At 40.7% G+C, this 21784-nt stretch overlaps 2 protein-coding genes and 1 pseudogene across 2 annotated transcripts; all 3 read right to left on the bottom strand.

The window, feature by feature from the left end:
• Positions 1-597: 597 nt before the first annotated feature.
• Positions 598-2092, bottom strand: LOC129363196 (ferritin, middle subunit-like; annotated as a pseudogene).
• A 1915-nt stretch (positions 2093-4007) lies between these two features.
• On the bottom strand, positions 4008-5350 carry LOC129363200 (ferritin, middle subunit-like). Its single transcript, XM_055035141.1, is given in 5 exon segments — positions 4008-4362; positions 4433-4462; positions 4464-4559; positions 4674-4820; positions 5021-5350. Coding segments are annotated over 5 exon segments (531 nt in total). The 5' UTR covers positions 5123-5350; the 3' UTR covers positions 4008-4206.
• A 4818-nt stretch (positions 5351-10168) lies between these two features.
• Positions 10169-21719, bottom strand: aldh16a1 (aldehyde dehydrogenase 16 family, member A1). The gene is made up of 17 exons (XM_055035121.1): positions 21466-21719; positions 19889-19988; positions 19688-19814; positions 19443-19600; positions 19283-19360; positions 18045-18232; positions 17805-17963; positions 17557-17715; positions 16419-16572; positions 16150-16225; positions 15050-15155; positions 14714-14844; positions 14454-14624; positions 13278-13482; positions 13019-13204; positions 12160-12285; positions 10169-12066 (listed from the first exon to the last, which is right to left on the bottom strand). The coding sequence occupies exons 1-17, from the start codon at positions 21553-21555 to the stop codon at positions 11887-11889; spliced, it is 2394 nt and encodes a 797-aa protein (XP_054891096.1). The 5' UTR covers positions 21556-21719; the 3' UTR covers positions 10169-11886.
• Between the last annotated feature and the right edge of the window lie 65 nt (positions 21720-21784).

Genomic DNA, 21784 nt, shown 5'->3' with positions numbered 1-21784 from the left:
AAAACACGCAGTGAGATTAAAGAATTGACTCCATTTTAACATCTAATTGATTTTACCTTAAGTTACACAACTAAATAAACTTCAAAATGTCGTGCAGATCTTCTCCACCAGATGGCGCCATGCAACAACAAAACTCCAAGCAACTCAACCGATGTAACAAAAAAAAACCTTACAGAAATTCATAAAAACCATGCAGGTAGTTAGTAATAAATAGTTTGTACACAGTTTAAAGCAGATATTTTTTTCTGAATGCTTTTCATTTTTTTTTTTATGTAATGTAATTTGGTTAAAAAGATTTTTCTCAAGGTTCTTCACAAATTTTTGCTTTAAAGTACTTCAGCTCATGTTTGTGTATTAAATCTCTTGCTTCTCATTGAAGCACATCTTTCAGGAAAAATGCCAGGTGGTTTTAAGATTCATAATCCTGTTTAGGTGCCATTTCATTTCCCTTTAGGTCTTCTGACAGTTCTTTTGGAAACATTGTTTCCAAAACCATTTCAAACTTTTTACTGCTTCACTTTTAACCAGGACATCCCTTTGAATTTACCTTTTTGGAGCCACAAGGGCCTCAAATTATAACCAGTCAGACCACAGAACTCCAGCTCAAAATGTTTATTCAGTTTATCAGAAGTTACACTTAGAACAACTACTTATTACACTTCTGGATAAAGACACTCAACTCTACAACTTGACAAACTGATTAACTCAATGAAATGCTTGATCAACTCTGGAGTAGACAAATTTAGCCTGAAGCCTTTGTTACACACACTTCTACTCCATGTTCCCTTCTGGGCATTTAGCTTTTGCCTCCCAGGGTGTGCTTGTCAAACAGGTACTCCGCCATCTTGTTGTTGTGGGCGTACATGTGGGTCAGGTTGGTGATGTGGTCACCGAGCTTCTTGATGGCCTCCACCTGCTCGTTCAGGTAGTGGGACTCCAGGAAGTCGCACAGCTGAAACAGAATCCTTTATTAGATTCACACACATCAAGGGTCAATGAAGCAAAATTATAACAACTTACATGAGGATCAACATGATCAGAGGCCAGTTTGTGCAGATCCAGCAGAGCCTTGTTGACATTTTTCTCCAGCTGCAGAGCACACTGCATGGCTTCCAGCCCACTGCCCCACTCATCCTTCTCTGGTTTCTGTAAAATGGAAACATTTATAGTTTTCATTGTATTGCAGTACATTGATTTAAGTTGTATTTTAAACATCAAAATGGCTGTGCGTGTCTCTTGTTAGCATTAGCTGTTGTTACCTTGACATCCTGGAGGAAGATGCGGCCTCCTCTTTTGTTCTGGAAGGACAGCAGCTTCTCGGCGTGCTCCCTCTCCTCCTCACTGTTCTCCTTGAAGAAGTGGGAGAAGCCCGGCAGGGCCACGTCGTCGCGGCAGAAGTAATAAGCCTGTTGAACGAGAAAGTAGTTCATGAAACACCTGGATTCCCATCATGTGGTGAAGCAGCAGCTTTGGTCAAGCCAAGTTGAGTAATGAGTCTGGTAAGAAGCTCAGCTGAGTTTCCTCCCAGAAAACACAGAATCATCCAGTATTTGGCTGGTAAATGTTGCATTCAGTATTTATAAAATGTTCCAATAACACACCATACACATCAACACTAAGTGTAACACTGACTAAAATTAAACACAGGCTATATTCTGGTCAGCTAACTTCACCTAGTGGGTCTCCATTCTTTTCATTGTGAAAGGAAACCTGCACCTCAGAGATGCAGCATTTTATTTGACGAGGTGGTTCATAGGTGAAGCGGGTACATAGTTGAAGGCAGACTAATGAAGCAAAGGCAGTGGAAATAGTTGTCTTACCATAGAGGTGTAGGTGTAGGAGGCAAACAGCTCCATGTTTGACCATCCTGTTAATGGCGGCCTCGCAGTCGCGGTGGTAGTTCTGACGCACCTGGGATTCCATCTTGTTTGGCGTTTTCTTGTGTTTGTAACAAAACCCTGAGAGAAATAAAGCTTTATGTCGACTACTCTAGTAGTGTTTAATTAGCAGCAGGGTATAAATGGCTCTGGAGTCCGTTTGGGTCGGCAAAAAAAAGAAGTTCCGTCCAAACACTGTTGAAGCAAGAACTGTCTAAGGCTTTGGTCCCCGTCCTGTGACGGAAGCGACGCTCCTCTGTATTTATACAGAATCTCGTGACGGACGTCAAAGTCGCTGCAGGTTTCCGCCAATCAGCAATCAAGGATGAGATGAGCAGAATCGCGATCGGTGAACGATCATATTTCGTTCTCTCCTTTATTGGTTCATGGAAATGGTGAACCGTGGAGTTTTCTTTTTTAACATGAAGCTACATTCGATGTCAATGTGTTTTCTAAGAATTATATGAAGAAATCAGCTAAATCAGCAATTCATTCAAATTGTTAACGTGAACTACGTGTGCAATGACTTTATAACCTTTTTTGCTTCAACATAAACATTCAAAACATTTGGCCAAATTCTAAGTGAATTAATCATTATCTTTAAAATATGTTTCAGTGTTCTCTGAGTTTTCTCTTTAAAAAGTGGCTTTCAACTATTAGCAGCACTGGATTTCTGTCATGGTCATCAAAGTGAAGGAAGCTTTAAAATCTACACCAACATTATTGATTTTTGATAAAAACAAAGAAATGTGTGCAAGAAAACAATGAACCATTTTCCTTCCACTCCATAATTTTGCATTGCTTTGTTTTGGTTTATCATTTAAAAACTCAATGAAATTCATTAAAGTTTGTGGTAAAATAATAATCATACTAATAAACTTAGGCTAAATTACACCCTACAGCCTGACTGTTATCCATCCACATTGATTTGCTGTGTATCATCTTCATAGTTATGGTAGATATTAAATAGGAAGGGTTTCTGGATTTAATCTTTTTGAACCTCTCATGTGATTTCCAATGAAAAGTTTATGTTCCTTTGGTATGATTAAAACCAACAGAGAATTGGACCAGAGAGTACAACCAGCTTACTGAACTATTGCATTTTATGGCATATTTACAGATGAATATATTTTCCTGGTGGTTTTCATAAAAAGGGATTCATCTTTTTGAAACAATTACCTCCTTTTGCATGAACCTCTATCTCTCTCCATACCGGACAGGCCCCCAACCCGACACAACTGTCAGATGAACTCGGCCCCCTGGGGCAGAACAGGGCAGATCTTAATTAAAGTTTTCACCCCTCAGATAAGAGGTAGAGGCAGAATTATCCAACTTCATGCTAAAAATAGGATCAATAACGATATGAACGGCACAGCTAATTTCTCAATTTCTGGCAGGATTACATGACAATTTTAGAAAATACTTTGTAGTGATGGATCTAAAAAGATTTGATTAGCAAATAATTAAGATTAATTGAAAATTATTTTAATTTTTACAAAAAAGTCATTGCCATTTAGTGAAGAAAAACACGTAGAGATCATCAGTTTAAAGATATATTTAAGAGCTGACTCCATTTTAACATTTGATTGAATTTACCTTTAGAGATACACAACTGTAGCGAAATGAAGTCTTTTCCACCAGATGGCGCTAGGCAACAACAAAACTCCCAAGCAACTCAGCCGATGTAACAGAAAAACTTACAGAAATTCATAAAAATCATGCAGGTAGTCAGTAATAAAAGTTTCTACACAGTTGGTAAAGCAGGTATTTTTTTTCTTAATGCATTTCATATTTTTATTTTACTGTAGTTTTTGTTAAAATTCCAAGACTTTCTTCAAGTTTCTTCAAAGGTTTTGCTTTAAAGTACTTCAGCTCATGTTTGTTTCTTAAATCTCTTTCTCATTGAAGCACATCTTTCAGGAGAAATGCCAGGTGACATTTAAAATTTATGAACCTGTTTAAGTGCAGTTTCATTTCCCTTTGGGATCTTCTGTTAATTCTTTTGGAAACATTGTTTCCAAAACCATTTCAAACTTTTTACTGCTTCACTTTTAACCAGGACATCCCTTTGAATTTACCTGTTTTGGAGCCACAAGGGCCTCAAATTATAAACCAGTCAGACCACAGAACTCCAGCTCAAAATGTTTATTCAGAGAATCAGAAGTTACACTTTGACCAACTACTTATTACACTTCTGGATAAAGACACTCAACTCTACAACTTGACAAACTGATTAACTCAATGAAATGCTTGATAAACTCTGGAGTAGACAAATTTAGCCTGAAGCCTTTGTTACACACACTTCTACTCCATGTTCCCTTCTGGGCATTTAGCTTTTGCCTCCCAGGGTGTGCTTGTCAAACAGGTACTCCGCCATCTTGTTGTTGTGGGCGTCCATGCGGGTCAGGTTGGTGATGTGGTCACCGAGCTTCTTGATGGCCTCCACCTGCTCGTTCAGGTAGTGGGACTCCAGGAAGTCGCACAGCTGAAACAGAATAGTGTGTTAGATTCACACACATCAAGGGTCAATGAAGCAAAAATATGACTTAACTTACATGAGGATCAACATGATCAGAGGCCAGTTTTGTGCAGATCCAGCAGAGCCTGGTTGACATTTTTCTCCAGCTGCAGAGCACACTGCATGGCTTCCAGTCCACTGCCCCACTCATCCTTCTCTGGTTTCTGTAAAATGGAAAACATTTATAGTTTTATTGTATTGCAGTAAATTGATTTAAGTTGTATTTTAAACATCAAAATGGCTGCTGCGTGTCTCTTGTTAGCATTAGCTGTTGTTACCTTGACATCCTGGAGGAAGATGCGGCCTCCTCTTTTGTTCTGGAAGGACAGCAGCTTCTCGGCGTGCTCCCTCTCCTCCTCACTGTTCTCCTTGAAGAAGTGGGAGAAGCCCGGCAGAGCCACGTCGTCGCGGGAGAAGTAATAAGCCTGTTGAACAAACAAGAGGTAAACAATTATTAAAACTACTCGTGCCCTATCATTATTCGGCCACAGACAGCCGCGTGAGTAATGGCGGAGTCTGACAAACAACTGCAGCCTCACCGTGACGCAGCATTTTATTCAACGAGGTGCGGCCGACTAATTAAGGGCAGAATAGGCTTAAAACAGTGCATACTCATTTGTCTTACCATAGAGGTGTAGGTGTAGGAGGCAAACAGCTCCATGTTGACCATCCTGTTAATGGCGGCCTCGCAGTCGCGGTGGTAGTTCTGACGCACCTGGGATTCCATCTTGGCTGGCGTTTCTTTGTGCTTTTTTAACAAAAAGAAAACGTAGAAAAATAAAGCTTTACGTCGACTTCTTCAGTAGTGTTCAAGTAGAAACAGGATTTAAGTAGCGCTGGAGTCTGTTAGGTTCAAGCAGAGCTTGGGAAGGCAAAAAAAAGAAGTTCCGTTCAAACACTGTTGAAGCAAGAACTCTTTGGGCTTTGTTCCCCGTTCTGTGAGTGGAGTCGATGTTCCTCTCTATTTATACAGTTTGGGCAGACCTCGTGACTGACGTCAACGTCACTCTGCAGGTTTCCGCCAATCAGCAATCGAGGGTGAGATCAGAAGGATCGGGCTGTTGCTTTTCTGAGACACAACAATGTGAAACCATCAAATTTCATCCTCTCCTTTATTAATTCACGGAATAGCGAATGTTTCTGGTGCCACCTGCGATGACCACGTGTTTTCCCAGAATTACGTGAAGAAATCAGCTAAACAAGCAATTGATCCAAATTGTTAATGTGAACTATGTGTTTACTGATTATGTAGCACATTTTGCTTAAACACGACAATTAACACATTTGGCCCGAATCTAAGGAAATCAACGATCATTTTTAAAACATGTTGCCGTGCTCTTTGAGCTGTCTCTTATGAAACACACAAAGGTGGGGCCTTACAGCCACAAATTGATGGTTGTTTTGAAGCTGGTTGCACTGAATCACTGCATCAAGGGAAGCCAGGGCAGGTTTTAAGTATAGCACAATCCAGCAACAAGACAAGAAGCGTATGAAAAAAGTTTAAATATTGACTAAAAGAAATAATGTTCCAGTTAATATTAATCAAACTGAACAAATGGGTTTTTATACTTGATTTAAAACATCTGAGCTGTTTTATTTGGGCATTTTTCTAGATGAGTGGAGAATTAAACCTGTTTGGTTCTGGGGAAGGAGAGCAGACTAGAACCATAAGATCTGAGTGGTCTACATTTATACACTAACAAAAGTATTTTAAAGTGGAACGACGTTAGAACCGGGGGGACGTGGTCTGTCTTTCCTGGTTCTCGTGGGAACCCCAGCAGCAGCTGTCTGATTGTCTTTTTTAGGCAGTCTTGCTGCAATAATCAATTTGACCAAATTTAAATGCAAGAGTTTCTCAAGAACCTGTTGGAACATTAATTTCTTAATCCAGATTTTTTTTCCAGGTGATAGAAGGTTGACTTTGTAACTGTCTTTATGTGTCTCTGTAAGTTCAGGTCTGAGTCCATCACAATAAACCTCAATTTTGGTGCAGATCAGTGATATTTAGCTGTCATTGATTGAAACTAATCAATGTTAGTAGAGCCGCGAATGAGCATCGTTATCGTGTTTTTTACTTGTTTGTGAAATCATTTGTCATCGTTTCATGCTTTCGGACCAAAAAAACTAGCAATTTAAAGGGCACCATTGAGATCCTCTTAATTTGACCTTCACTAAAACACGGTAGCTAATTTTATGACTGCACAAAACCAATAAACTGAACTTTTACTTCCTAAAACACCACATGACTTTTAAAACCGCTGATGTGGCATTGGGATACAACCAGAGTGACTTTCAGGGCTTTACTCAATAGCAGAGCAATGTCGCAAGACGTTACAAAGCATGAAAAGGCCTCAGACATTATGTCACTGCAGAAAACATTAAGCCAAGGAAAAATCTGGTGACATTTTTATGAACAAAGACTCTGTCTTTTTCCTACTAACAATGTTACTGCAGAGGAACACCCAGGGTTGGATTTTGTCAGGACCTCGGCGTACTTTAACTTGAAATCTGACATCCAAACCTTTGGATGTCTGAAACATGTGGCAAGAGTTTCTCTATGTGTTTTCCCAATTTGTTGTGAGTGAATGTTAGTACATGTAACCCTGACACATCACAGCAGACCAGTAATTGATGTCTTGATGGTCAGCTGCTTTGTTTAGGACCTTTTCATACAGTACAACCACAGCCCTGCTTCACAAGCTTCGTGGACATTCCAGCGCTTTTCAGCTACTTCTACTAGTAAGCAAATAGATAAGAAATGAATGCCCACAAAATCAGCGTCTGCAAACTTGCAGAGGTTGGTGGGAACATATAGTTCCTCTGTGATTCATCGATGGCCGATGCATATCAGACACTTCCTGTTTCTATAAGAGCCTCACGTTGCAGAGCAGGTTCACCCGTAATCACGTAACTCGAACTTCAGTCGTGGAAGTGTCTGCTTGGGTATTTGGGTTGTAAATAATTGAGTAACAATAATAATAATACTTTTTATTTTGTAGGTGCCTTTCGTCACCCTGAATGTTACATTACACAGTTTAACATAAGAATCCATGCAATATCAAAATATACAGTAAAATAATTGTAAACAAATAACTTATCCTGTCAGTCACAATCCTAATAATTTGTGTGAACATTGAAAGTGTTTGGTTTAGTAGTTTGGCATCTTTAGCAGCAGTTAAAGGACAACATTTTGACTTTATTTTATTTTTTAAAATGACTTTTGATAAAAAGAAAGGAATAAAAACAATGTGCCATTTTCCTCCCATCTTTTAATTTATGCATCACTTTGTGTTGGTTTATCGTTTAAAATCTTAACGGAATAGATGAAGTTCGCGGTAAGAAAAACAGTAACAAACAGTAACAAACTCCTTAATTCCCTGTACAAGGTAACATACATATAAATAGATCAGATTCAAATGGAATAACATTTATTTATCTTTTATTAATTATCGCCATTCAAGTGATCACACATTGAAAAGTTGTCGATGAAAATATGAACGTACAGTAAGCAACTCAAGCTAAAGTTGAAGGGAAAATTACACAAATGCTTCATCCTTCTTAGAAAAATACTGTAGCCATTTCGGCTGAATTATTTACGCATGATGACCTCAGCTGTGCTGTCTCATCAAACTTTGATCAAGCCTTACGTTTCAGGTGGCATTATGGGTTGGATATCTGGTCTCCAATCTGCATTTTCACCCTTAACTCTTTAGTTTCAGGCCTTCATGGAGAACTGTGAGTCAGCGAAAGCAAAGAAGACTGAAAATATTCGGTTACAACTCCTGCAGAACATGCTGATAAGATAAAGCGTCATGAGAACCTGCAAGCTCGTCTTAGAAATCAGATCTTCTCTTGACATCAAGTGCTTACAGAACGTTTTTAATTGGATACACTAAATTTGCTGAGGCATGGTGACGTTTTTTTTTCAATTCGGTTTGCGTTTCTTTGCTCTGAATCATTGGAACGCTTATGAAACTGGAAATATGTGAGACAAACAAAGTGGACAAAAAAATCCCCACGAGGTCAAAGGAAGTAAGCAATTACATTCTTGGCACTGAACAATGCTAAATATGTAAGATGTTTACATCAGGGAATGTTCTGGAAGGTAACCCTCTGTCAGTCTTTACAAAACTTGTTTTATACCGTTCATCGACCAGAGGCTGCAAATTGAAATTGGCATGTGGGACTGACAAAACAGTTTAAAGAGTTTATATGTATTAATGGGAATTTTCCCCTTTAAATAAACAGAGAAATAGAGAAATCCACAGGTTAAAAACTACAATTTGTTGTGTGCAAAACGTTTAGCTGAACTCAGACAGTGACTCTGCATTTTCCATTTCTTTCTCTCTCATATGACTCCGTAGGTCGTTTTTTTTTTTTCTCAGAAGCAGGATGTGAGTCAGCCCAGAAAAGTGCAGTGTCACTGTTGTGACTCGGCAGTTCTCAGCCTCCCGGTTGCGCTTCCTGGTACTTTGTTCCTCTTCGGGTTAGACAGTGGCGGCAGGAGACAGGTCTTGTGACCTCAGAGGCGTTTACGTCAGCAGGCTGCTGGCTGGAACCAGTTTGGGACAAAAACTAAAAGGGAAGCAAAACTGGTTTCTGAAAATGAGACGCTAGGAGCAAATCCTTTTTGGTTCATGTCTAATTATGAGCCGCCTGCGTCTCCGTCCACTGTGAACTGAATTTTACTGCGTGCTGCCACACACTGCGTGGTTTTTTAATACAAAAAGGCCAGCATAAATAGACCATAGTGGGTTTTTTTTTTTTTTTTTTTGCTTGAATAAGTTTAAGATGACAGCACAAGGAGACCATGTACAAAGAACACATAAAGAACAAGGTGGAAACAAGAGATTCTTTGATATCACAAGTGATCCAACAGGACAATGATTCTAAACACATCAAAACAAGTTCATGGATAAAGCAGGCTAACATTGAGCTAACTTGAAGCTAAAATTACCCCCCAGAAGTCAACACAGCAACCATTATAAATATTTATGGCCTGTGCTTACAAAGTTAGATCTGTGAGGAAACAGACCAGTTTAAATGAACTTCACCAGTTTAATTCAGAATCAGGGAGGTTAAAGGTCCCATCCAAACAGCTCTTTATTCAAGAAATGTTTTCAAGCCAATTCAACCAATTTAGTAACAAACTTAATGTGGATGTTAAACACATAAGCTTCTCTATAACATCTTTTGATCACAACGTAGCACCAAGTCCAGCTACGTGATGCTAAAATCCAACTGTTGTATGCTTGGCTATTTAGAAATACTTCCTTGCTGAAGGCATGGACGCCGCTGAAGTTTTTAATGTAGGTGTTGCGCCAGTTTGACACTATGAAGCTTACTGAAAATCCAGTACGAAGAGAGAACTACTAATCCGAATGAGGCGGCTGTTCATTCAAAATTTGGAAGTGTTGACCAACATGGATTGAATGACTTCCTCTGCTGCCGCTGCCAAAAACCTTTTAAACAGCACAGAAAAATCGATATTCACAACTTCTCCTTCTGTTTGCCGATTGGAAACTGTACCGGAGAAATTCACTTCAGTGGGCAGAAGCCCAGACGGAGCATCGCAGAGAGATGAGTGGAAAGAAATGGTTAGGCTCGCGAACTAGCAACAATACAAAGATTTCTGCGTAAAATATAAACTAGCAATAAAATTAATTCTAAATTTGTAAACTCAAAGCAACAAATCTACAAGTGAAATCTGGTAAGCATACCGAAATGCATTTAAGATCATTCATAAAAGCACCAAGTCACACATCAAACTGGATACTTTGTGTAATTCTTTAATTTATGGCTTAGGACAGAAACGTACCTGGTGAGTCTGTGGTAATAAAAACTTTAAAATATATTTCATTTCACAATTTCAACATAGATCTTCACATCCTGAAGATAATGCTTACACTGCATAGCGAACCAGTGGCCTCTATTACAGTTTTATGGTACAGCAATAAAGACGAACAGTCATTTTTAACTGAGTTAGCTTTTTTTTTTTTTGCCAAGTCATAAAAAAATATATATAAACAGTGGCCAAGTGTAAACAGTCCTGTTTATACTTGCCCACAGATGCAGGCACAGTTCCATGAAGATCACAGAGCATTCTGGGAAAACTGAGCTCAGTCACTTTAAGCAGTTAATGGTACGAGTCATTCTGAACCCCAAGATGACGCAGCAGTCTGGTGGACCTGAAAAGACTTCTGGTGAGCAACAGTAAGGCAGTTAGAGACTGATCTAAACTGCACATCTAGGACCTGGTCAAGGTACTGATACTTCCTGAATCGTTCGTACTTTTGGTCACGTTATAAACCACAAACTTCACTTTATTTCATTGGGAGTTTACTGCTACTACATGATAGCAGTGCGTCATTTTGAAGCGAAAAGAGAAGGATGCAATATCATCAAAAGTTAAATCTCTGGCAAAGATTCAAGTCCTTCACTCTGACAAAATCCTAAATAAAATCAAGTGTAATAAAATCCCTTCAGAGGTTGCCTAGTGGTTCACCATCTGCAGTTTCCTGGCCAATCTCCAGTTTTTGAAAGCTTCACCAGTCAATATCAATTTGTTTTTGTTTGAAATTAGGGAGGGCCAATATTTTTTTACATGACAAATATTTCTCTAATAACATTTCTCTACTGAAGAGACCAGAACAAGATAAAAGTAAAAATTGGTTGTTTATCTCTGCCCACTTTTATTAATTGGACCAATACTGACATGTTACTAGTATCGGCTGATACCGTTATTGCCGATATGTCAGGCATTCCTACTTGAAATGTCTCCACATACAGAGACAATAATCTTTGCAGAGGTAAGAAGTTGGTTTCACATGTAAGAAGTTGGCCGACCGCCGATCATCCAAAATTAAAGATGTATCGGTGCAAACATTGGTTAAAAAGTTAATTACAATATTCAGAGGGTCAGAAGACTTCTGGAAGGTACAGTACTCATTAAAACAGTGACATATCAACAAAGGCTGGTCACAATAACCACATTGTGTTTAAGTCCAGATGTTTCAACTCACACAATGACAGTAAATGAGCTGACACCATGGTGACAGGAGCCCCGCCCACTAACCCTGCTGCGGTTTGACCAAATCGAGCACAATGTCTCAGACTTTACCGGAGACAGTTCACTGACACTCTCAAGAGATTTTTAATAGCATTACCCAATATGTGTGCAACTCTGATACATCCAGAGAAAATGAAATGATTTCAACATAAAATACAAACATACTGTTCGGTTTGAATTGCACTTTTTACTTTGACAGTATGAAGAATTACCGCCTCTGGTCATTTTGATCACAGTGGAAAAAAAAAAAGTGTGAATAATAATAATAATAAAAAACCATGGTCCTCATATATTTTGATATACTGTATTCAGACAGAATGTAAAAAGTGAGTAAATCATCTTGCATATTGTTGTGAATAATTAACCTGATTTTGTCTCCTGCCAGAACTAATAACCAAACATCCTTCTGCCGGGTCAGCGTCTCACGCGGTGGGAATCCACACGCTTTTCCACTGGACCGCGTTTCTCCACAGGTCTTCCAGCAGGGACGGGTGAGGCTGAGCCCAGTCCGGGGCCGCGCCGCGCCCCTCCCCGACCTGTTGCCAGGACAGCTTGAGGGTTTTCAGCGGGCTGGTGCAGGTGTGCTGCAGGTACTGACAGCCCTGGAACAACACACAGGAGAGAGACATGATCAGATTATATAAATATACACACACAGTTAATTCTATTTAATGATGGCAGTGTGTCGTCCTCACCTGGGCGCTGCCCCAGTACCAGATGGCCTTGATGACACTGTGATTAGCCAGCGCCACCGTGAGCTGGTCTCGATTTCCAGTGATTATGTTCACCAGACCTGCAGGCAGGTCAGAGGACTGGAGAACCTGATGACGACCAAAACATGCTTGAAAGATACAAATCTGAGTCCAAATGAGATCAGGAAACTGCATCAAAATAAAATTCTGAAGGTTATAAACCACTGATGGACAAACTTTAGCTAATGATGAAAATCATTATTGTCTACTAATAACCAATATATTTAAACCCTTTCAACAAATGACCAACTATGGTGAACAGATTCCGATTTATCCTAACACCAACATTCTTTTTTATATGAAAAGTTGCTAAGTTGGCAACAGTGGGGTGACTGTTGTTAGCCTATGACAGAGAAAGAGGAAACAGTAATTGTGTTCCCATTGATCATGTAACTTCGCAGTTTTGAAAATTGATGGAATCACACCAATTTTGATTTTCCATAAAACATTTTGCAGCTATGATGAGGCGGTTATTCGGCCGTAGCAAAATTGGTTTATTTCGCGGAACTGCAATGGAAACACTTTTTTCGCATCAAACGAGTCACATTGGTTAACAAGTGGATTTTTCCAAGGGCAAAAACCAAGAAAAAGATGACAAGAAGCACTTGGGGGATGATTCTAAGATGTTAACTAAACTGGCGCAGTTTCTTTTATTGGAGTCATACTGATATGTTTAAAAAATTACTAGTAGAGGCCAATACTGATGTTAATGCTGATATATTGTGCATCCCTAATATGAACTTCATAAATACTTCTTTTGAATCTCTGTATCTGTTGCGTCGGCGCTGGACTGCTCTTTTACCTGAACAAAAGCCAATGAGGGGAGTGGAAACCTCTGACTGGGCACCATGACGACCGCGTTCCCTGTTGCAATGGCTGCGCCGAGAACGGTCACCAGGGAGAGGAGGGGCGCGTCGTCAGGTAAGACGATCCCAACGACACCCAGCGGTTCAGGGAAGGAGAGCGCAGCGCCGGACTGGGTCATGGGCTGAGGAAGAGGAGGAGACGGTCAACGCTGATCACGGTGATGTGCGGCGCTGCAGAGACGCCGAGGGCCTCACCGGGGAGCCACCTTGTACTTTGTCACAGTACGCCGCCCAGACGTTGAGCCGGCCGACGCTGAGCTCCACCTCTCTGTCAGCCTCCTCGGCTGGAACCCCCAGCTGGGCGCTGACCGACGCACAAACCTCCTTCCTCCTGGATTCCAAACCTTTAGCCAGAGAGTAGAGCGACTGAGCGCGTGCAGACGGACTCTTCTTCATCCAGCTGACAGAGGGAAGGAGTGTTAGAATAATTCTTACCAGACTTTTACATTAACAAATGGGTCTGTGGAAATAAGCATGATCTACCCAGCAGTTTTAGCTTCACCTGGTTCAAATTATGAAAAATAAATCCGCAAATAATCAATTGTTCACTAAATGAATGCTTTGTTGCCATTTTTAAGGAAATAAAATGTTTATTTTCTTATTTGAACAAGAAATTGAATCAGTTATTTCCATTTTTCATGTATTTTTAGTCGTGTACAAAACAGACTTGAGTAGATTAATAAATCTGTAGACAGTTCCAATTTTCTTGATCAAATAAATTGTTGGTATAATTGATTAATCATTGGAACAATCAATTAATCATTGGAATAATTGATATAATACTCTAACGATTGCTAAACTAATCGTTAGATGCAGCTCTCCTCCACCATTCATACCACGTTGTGTTGCTCGGTCATATGTCAGTGTGTGATCAGTGACTCTAAAGGTTTACAGAGTTTTGCCAGCAGCTGTTCAGGATTGGAGACGATGTGTTTATTACAAATTATTTCATCACTCTCTGTCAATGATTAATCTCTGGACTTTGGTCAGACACTGCCTGACTCTGCAGGAACAGCCTTATCTCGATCACATTGAACTATGCGGGGATAACAAGAGAAGCACGGGAAAATAATAAAATGTGTTTTCGTCTGAGTCTGAACTTGAAAAGTTTCACTTAATAATCGCCAGTAACTGTATGTTTGGACGTGTTTCCGACAGACATCTGGTCAGCCCAGGTCATACACATGATAGCAAATGTTTAGAGTTTATTTTTGACTTTCTTCCTGTAGGCTGCACTCAACTGTAAAGGGACAAAATCTAGTTTTTGAATTATTTTTCCTTTCCATCTTTAATATCTACATAACCAAAGAAGATGTTTCTTTTCATTGTGTTGTTTGTTTTTATTTGCGGATATGTGCTCACAGCTCTCACCCAGGTTGAACTTTGAGCGCAGCCTCCACGGCATTCCGGACGTCTTTGCGTCCTCCATCGGGACAAAAAGCCAGCACGCTGTCGCCCCCTGGTGCCTGAACAGCCACACTGCAGCCTGACACCGATTTACATGCTTTACCGCCGACAAACTGAGAGTACGACTGAGGGATGCTATCACAGAGAGAGAGAGAGATGAACATTTACCTCTGTTCTAGCTACTCTGTAGTGTGTTGTTTAATCTGGGGAGGATTAAAACTTGCCTGGCACCGTCTGGGCTATCAGGAATAACAACCTGGGCAGCTTCTGTTCCAAACTTTGAGTATTCCAAAGAAACAGGAGACGGGCGAGGAAGAGGGGATGAAAAGGAAGGACGCAGGAACTGGTACAGACCCTGGAGGAAAGATAAGAATCATTATAACAGATTCAAACTATGAACATTTGTTTTTGAACTCATGTCTATTTATTCCATCGGTTAGGACCAAAAAGGGGGTTTGAAATGAAAATATTGCTTGTTGTGTTTTACTGCAGTCAGCTGAATGGTTTCACAGGTATCAAAGGTCAAACCGTTGCCATGGTGAAAAAAGATCCAAACTCACCTCCTGTCCTCCGTCGGTTCCGGTTCCGCTGTCTTTGTGACCAGAAACGGGAAAACAGGGATCTGAGACGGAGCTCGAGTTCACCCACACCGAGCCCACAGACAGACTGGAGGGAAACAGTCACAGGAAGTGGGTAAAAAAACAAAAAAGAAATCAACAGAAGTTTCACAATTTTTGGGCTTCTACGTTACAAATATTAGCAAGGAATTTTAGAACATTCGCATTTATATACGACAGTAGACGTGACTACTGTTACTCAATATATCAATCATGGATATGAAGTAAGGCTGAGGCAGCAGGTTTGTAGAAGTAAGTACTGCCACCTGCAGGTGAGAGTTGGGATCACTTAGATCCAAAGTTCTACAATTTTTCCAGAAAATTTGCAATAAGGTAACAATTATGCACTAGTGAAAAAATTCTGGGGTCTGATGATTTTGGGTTAATTTCCACGATTGAGAAATTGCTAAAAATTAGAGGAACTAACTTAACAGTTCTAAAAATATTTAAAGATATTAGAGGGGCAGTGCCATTTTAAAGCATTATACAATAACTACACTACCTTCAGCTCCTATAAAAATGTGGTATACATCAAATATAACGTAAAATAATTTTTATTTTATAAATTAACATCTTGAAATTGGCATTGTCTCTTTAAAAACTCCTGCTCTTTCTGAAACTCCACCTTCAGCAAGTGGCTTCTCTATTAAACCTTTAACCTTTTATTTAATTAACATTGCACTAAGAAGTATCTCATATAGTGAGCTTATCTGATGTGCAGTTTCTCCAGGTGTTTACTAATTGCTGCTGGCTAGTCTGAAGGAGCCGAGTACAACTGCCCTACCAGGCAGAAGATTGGAAACTGCAGCTCTGAGGAGGAATGTCGTCTTCTCAGGTAGAGCTAGATCTGCCCAGGTGTTTTGCGCGGCTGAATGGTTGCCATGGAGATTAAAGGATTTCTCAGTCACGCATGGAAGAATTATAGCAAATGATTTATGAAGGAATGACATTACAACAGGATGTAAAGCTCAAAAAAGTCTTTTTACATAATACTGCCCCTTTAAGAGTGACGCAATAACAAAAGCATGTATAGCAATGTGAACCTCTTAGCGGTCTCCAGAGCCAGGGTGAGGTCTTCAGTCCAGATGGATGCTGCGTGGCCATGAGGGCTGTGGTTCCCTGTTTGGAAACAGAGCGACAACAATGACAGCGCCAAAAACACGGGGTCAGTTTCTACTTAAATATGTGATTGATTCAGTAAAATCCATGTCAAAAGCTATTATGTTTCAGCAACAGATGCCATTCCCCAAATTTCAAAAACGCTTTTGTAAAAGAGAGTTTTGGCAATTTTTTTAAAGTGTTGTTTGTTTACCCAGCAGCACAGCTTCTGTGTTGCTCCTGAATGTCAGCAGAGGCAGCAGCGGTCCAGGAGGCGGGGAGACCACATACGGAGAGGAGGGGGCCGCCCCACAGAGCACTGTGGGCGGGTACCGGGCCCCAGAACTGGCACCGCAGGGCTGGACCAGCTGAGGACAAGAACACAAAACGGGAAAACCTTTTAACCTCGTCCTGATATAGAACTCATGCTAAGAAAGTTTAAGTGTCTGTTAGATTTTTGTGTAGTATTGAAATTTCAAGACAAAAGTTCCAAAAATCTTACACTGCAACTAAAGAACAAAACTGACTAAAAAAACAACCTGTGACAAGTCTAGAAACTATTTTTCTGTGAGCTCTTAAAATGAAATTAATCCGCAAATCAACTATTTTTGCAAGTAGGCTCTTAATTGTGCTATCTTTGTTTCTGTGCAAATGTTAACACTTTAGTGTAAATTTGTTCAATTCGGCAATATTTTTGCCAAAAACTGTCTTTTGCAACTGCAGTGAAATTTTAATAATGGCACTTATTTCTAATAACTTTGTTTATAAACACGTAAAAACCAAAGCAAAACAATTAAGATCAAAGATGCCCAGAAAATCATCTCTCTTAGCTACATGTAGAGACACACTTGGCGACAGGAACACACTTGGCGACAGGAATTTCTCTTGTCAACCTAACAATTGGCCACGCCCTTTAGTGTCTCCTGGCTCCGCCCACTTTTGTGGAACTGGTTTTGCTTTCATACTTTTGCTGCGGTCCAGTCACCTGGGCACTCTGGTTAAGAAGTCAGAATTTCAACGTGGCGACGCCACTTTCCATGAGCAAACATCAACTTTAATTTGTTCAAATTATATGTGCAGTTGCTTGAATGTAACATTAATTTAAGAAGCATGTGTGTCTTGTAAAATAAACTTGCTTCTACCACATCTTACTACCACTGATGTGAGGAGTGGCCATTTTGAAACGTGAAGTCGGTCTTATCAGTTGTAACTGGTGGTAGTTGGAGTTGATCCCATTTTCCCAGTGCGGGATGCGACTTCGGAGAGCTTCTCTTTACCATAGTTTCACCTACACCTGGAATGCAGCATTACATTTTTAAGCATTCGTAGCTTCCTGTGCGTTTGTAACTAACCGTCGCCCCCTGCTGAAGAGCCTCCTGTACTGCAGCATCCACCAGGACCCTATCAGCGTCGCTGCTCAGAGGTACACTCTTCATGTTCGCCATGCGCAGCTTTAGCCGGGCCACAACGCTGTCCGACACACTCTCCTGAACACACAGCACCCAGTGGACCTGAAGGCACAGAGAATAGTTTAGAACTCAACACTTTGGTGGATTTACAGAAAACAAGAGACAAGCTGCAGCTGCTTCCCTTCTCCCACCTCTTTCTTCTTCTTGAAAGCAATCTCTATGACTTCATCCACGGCGCTGTCGATGTCAGCTGACTCGAAGATGATAAAGGGGCAGGTAGCGCCAACGCATGTGGAGACGGACACGGGGACACCCATCCCCGCTGAGGCCTTACAAAGAGCCAGCCCATCCTGAGAAAGCAGGGTGAAAGGTCACATATCAAAATAATTCAACAAGGAGATGCCGATTCTACCGTCAGACATGTAACACACCTGCTTGTTGCCACAGTAAGCGATCAATCTCACGTCAGGATTCTGGGACACTTTGGCGCCCAACGTGACATCACTTCCTGTTAGGATGCTAAGAGTGCCAGCAGGAAGCCCTGCTGCTGTAAAGAGCTGCGCCAAGAGGAGCGCTGGAGGGGCGGCGGGCCGACCAGGAACGACAATCACCGAGTTACCTGGAACAAACAGGGAGCACTGGTACAACAACTTGCTAAAAGTGTTCACACCCCTTTAACTTTCTTACATTTTGAAAAGATGTGCTAAATGCAAATTTCAATGTTTTACTAGAAATGTATAGGAAAGACCAACACAAAGTAACACATTGAGGATTTTTTTATGTTTAAAAATGAAAACTGGAAACAGAATCCCATATTTAAGGTTGACTTATTTCTTAAAATGAATTTAAGACATTTCAAGGCCTTAATCTTCAAGATACAAGAATTTAAGACTTTTTAAAATATTATGAATGGATATTAAGACCTACATCCAGACAATAGGCAATAATTTTGAAATTACAAATGGCAAAAAGCTAGCTAGCAATAATATTTGAACAACTAGCTACTAGTAGCCTCCTCCAACTCCAGTTATAGAACATTAATTTAAGACTTTAAGAGTATTTTAAAGCTTGTGTTTAAGATCAAAGGTATTAAAGCTTTTCGAGGCACACTGAAAACATTTTAGGCCTCGTCCACATATAGCCGGAAATCTGGGAAAACAAATCAATTTTATGCAATTGTTTTTCTCTCATCCACATGAAAAGTGTTTAATATCACTAAAACTGATTCGAAAAACTGCATGTGTACATGGAAAAACTGAGATTTGGTGTCATTCCCATTACAGTCTGCGACAAATAATGCACCACTACATCCACATGTTGATGATTCAAAAATCGACATTTTCCTGCTTTTTTAAAATTTAACATTATATTCTAATACGCTATTTAAAATGCGCACAACCTTACTTACATTTGTCCACACAAATGACACTTTTGATGCCATGTTTAGTTGCTAACAGGAAGATGCAAATGTTTTGATGCAATCTGACTGGCTGATCTAGGTCTTAGCTTTGTGCTATACTGCCCCCTATGGGTTTGGCATGATATCTTTTTAAAGGATGTGGTGGAGATATTTGTTTTCATAAAAAAAAACACACACAAAAAACACTATTTTAAAGATTTAGATGTCAAAACAAAAGGTGTATCTGAGGCCCAGATGTGAGTGTTTTACCCATGGCCAACGCAGGCAGGACTTTAAGCATGAGAGAATAGAGAGAGCAATCATCAGAAGAGACGACAACAACCACGCCTGGAAGACAAAACAACAAAATTAATTCAAAAACCTTGAAAAAAATAAAAGATAAAATAACACAGCATCACTGATTTCTCACCGACAGGCGTCCAGCCGGGTATGAGAGTGTCTCTAAGCTGAGCCCACCCGCTGTAGTACTGCAGCAGCCTGACCAGGGCGGCGGGCGAGAAGGACGCCTCACACAGCGTACACAGCTCCGTCACACACTGACCGTGCAGCCCGAGGACGCCCACCAACCTGCTCGGGGCAGACATGACGCATCCACGTTAGCGGCTCAAACAAAGCCCGGCAGAACGGTCTGGGTTCAGCGTGGGTGAGTCGAACCTCAGCAGGGCCTTTGCTCTCTGGGAGCAGCTCATGCTGCTCCAGGACTTCCAGCCGGCGGCGGCAGAAGAAGCACACTGGGAAACGTCAGTGTCCTCGGCGCACGCCGTGCTGCACACAACACCGCCTGGGGAAACGGGACGAAACATGAAATTGTATTTCTGATCAAACGTCGTCAGCTGACACGGACGCAGCCGTCACCTTTGGAATCAGTCAGGGAGAGGCTCCGTCTGTCTGCTGGTAGGATGAACTTCCCATCCATGAAGAAACCCAGAGAACGAGAGTGATGGTCCAGCCAGGCCTGATGGAGAACAGGAACACAAATCTTTAAACAATATGAATAATATGCTATTTTCACATATTTGTTAGAAACTGTCACTATGCCATTAATGTATAACATGAGCCAAATGATCTGTGAAATTTTGTTTTGAAGAAGTTCGCCTGCCTCTGCAGAAATATACCGTTCAGTCAGAAACAACCAATCAGAGCGGAAAGGTTGGGTGGTATCATAGTGCTGTAAATCCTCATTGACACTAAGGCTAGTTAGCATCTTCCTCACATTACATTCTTTCAGCATTTAAAACCTCTGATGGGGGAAAGGGGGTAAGAATGATTCAAACTGAGGCTCTCAGTTTATTGGTGACCAGGATGACACCTCTGTTTGACGGGGACTGGTCAGGCTGGACGGAACGTGGCAATTATTGACAGACTTCAAAGTGCAGAGCTCAACCTTGAACTGTACTTCTTTTTCAGTAGTTTTGTGTTCTTCCCACAAAATACGCAGCTAAAAAGACTCCAACATTAATTAAATTACAACCCCAGAATGCACAAACCGCGCAATAAAAGCGAGGAGCATGTTTCAGTAAGCAGCCTCTGAATGTAACAGGCTACTGTTTAGGATGTTTAAAGTCATAGATGTTATAGTTTTATGGTCAAGTCTTCGGTTTTCTCCGGCTAAAAACAGTTCTGCAGGACAGGATGGAACAAAACCAGGGCCTGATCTGCAAGAACCCAGGGCCCGAGGCTGGAGCCAGAGTTGGTGCCCTGCCCATTAAAAAATTATTTTTTTTTACTAATTAAGTAATAGCTAGTCCTGTGTATCACTGAGAATGAACCGATGATGACAATAATTAATATGTTCCCTGGCCAACAGCTCCATGTTGAGTGCAAAACATTTACGATAGCTTCATAATAAGTCAATACTGGAGTACAGTTTAAATTCATCAAAATCCCAAAGATTTTTATGCAACTCAGCTCATATGGGCCACGTAGATTTATACAAATACAATGTTTGCAAAACGTGTTCATGCTTCTACAAACTAAATGTTTTTACACAACAGAAATATTCAACAGCAGCTTCTCACTGCATGTGACACATAATTGGAAGAAATGTTCCAATTAGAAATGATAGAAATAGGATGAACCCTAACACTACATGTTAGAAATGTTCTCTTTAAACCTGACAAGAAGGAGCTACTATAGTTTGTTTCTGTTTTCATAAGGCTATTTCTTAAGGCCCCAAGCATGCACAATTATCAACATTGCATACGTTATAGATATTTGGTAACTCCTTCATGTTTCTGTCCACTGACAGAAGTCACATGTTTGCCTTGCGAATTACAGTCAGCTAACAGTTAATGAGCTTCATGTGGGTCGAGCACCGCTGCTGTGTATACGTGTCTATGCAGCCATATTTAGGCTTTTTGACGCAACTACAGCGAATTCATTACGTTAGTGTAACATAGTTAAGCCGCTGTGAATTAGAGTGGAAGACTCACCTGAGCAGTGGCAGTGCTAGTAGCTGCAGCTGGTCCCTGCTCCATGCTTTGGAAAATGTCGTACACCGTCGGGTTGGTGCTATCAGCCATAATAGTTAGGACTCTGTATATAAGGGAAATCACGCCGTCTTCCGGTTGGGCTTTGACTATGTAGCAAGAATTGGAGACTATAAGACAAGACCACCGACCTATTACCCTGTGTCCCCAGCGAGAGGGTTCACTCCTACTTATTTCCGGTGTTCATGTTCCGCCGCCAAAATGTGTTCGGTAGCATGAAGTAATCACGTCGTTGCGCTTATTTTTGGAGTTTTATGGTCAA

This window comes from Poeciliopsis prolifica, unplaced genomic scaffold (assembly GCF_027474105.1).
Source record: "Poeciliopsis prolifica strain line A6 unplaced genomic scaffold, Auburn_PproV2 SCAFFOLD010, whole genome shotgun sequence".
NCBI lineage: Eukaryota > Metazoa > Chordata > Actinopteri > Cyprinodontiformes > Poeciliidae > Poeciliopsis > Poeciliopsis prolifica.
This window is presented reverse-complemented; position numbering and strand designations above follow the sequence as displayed.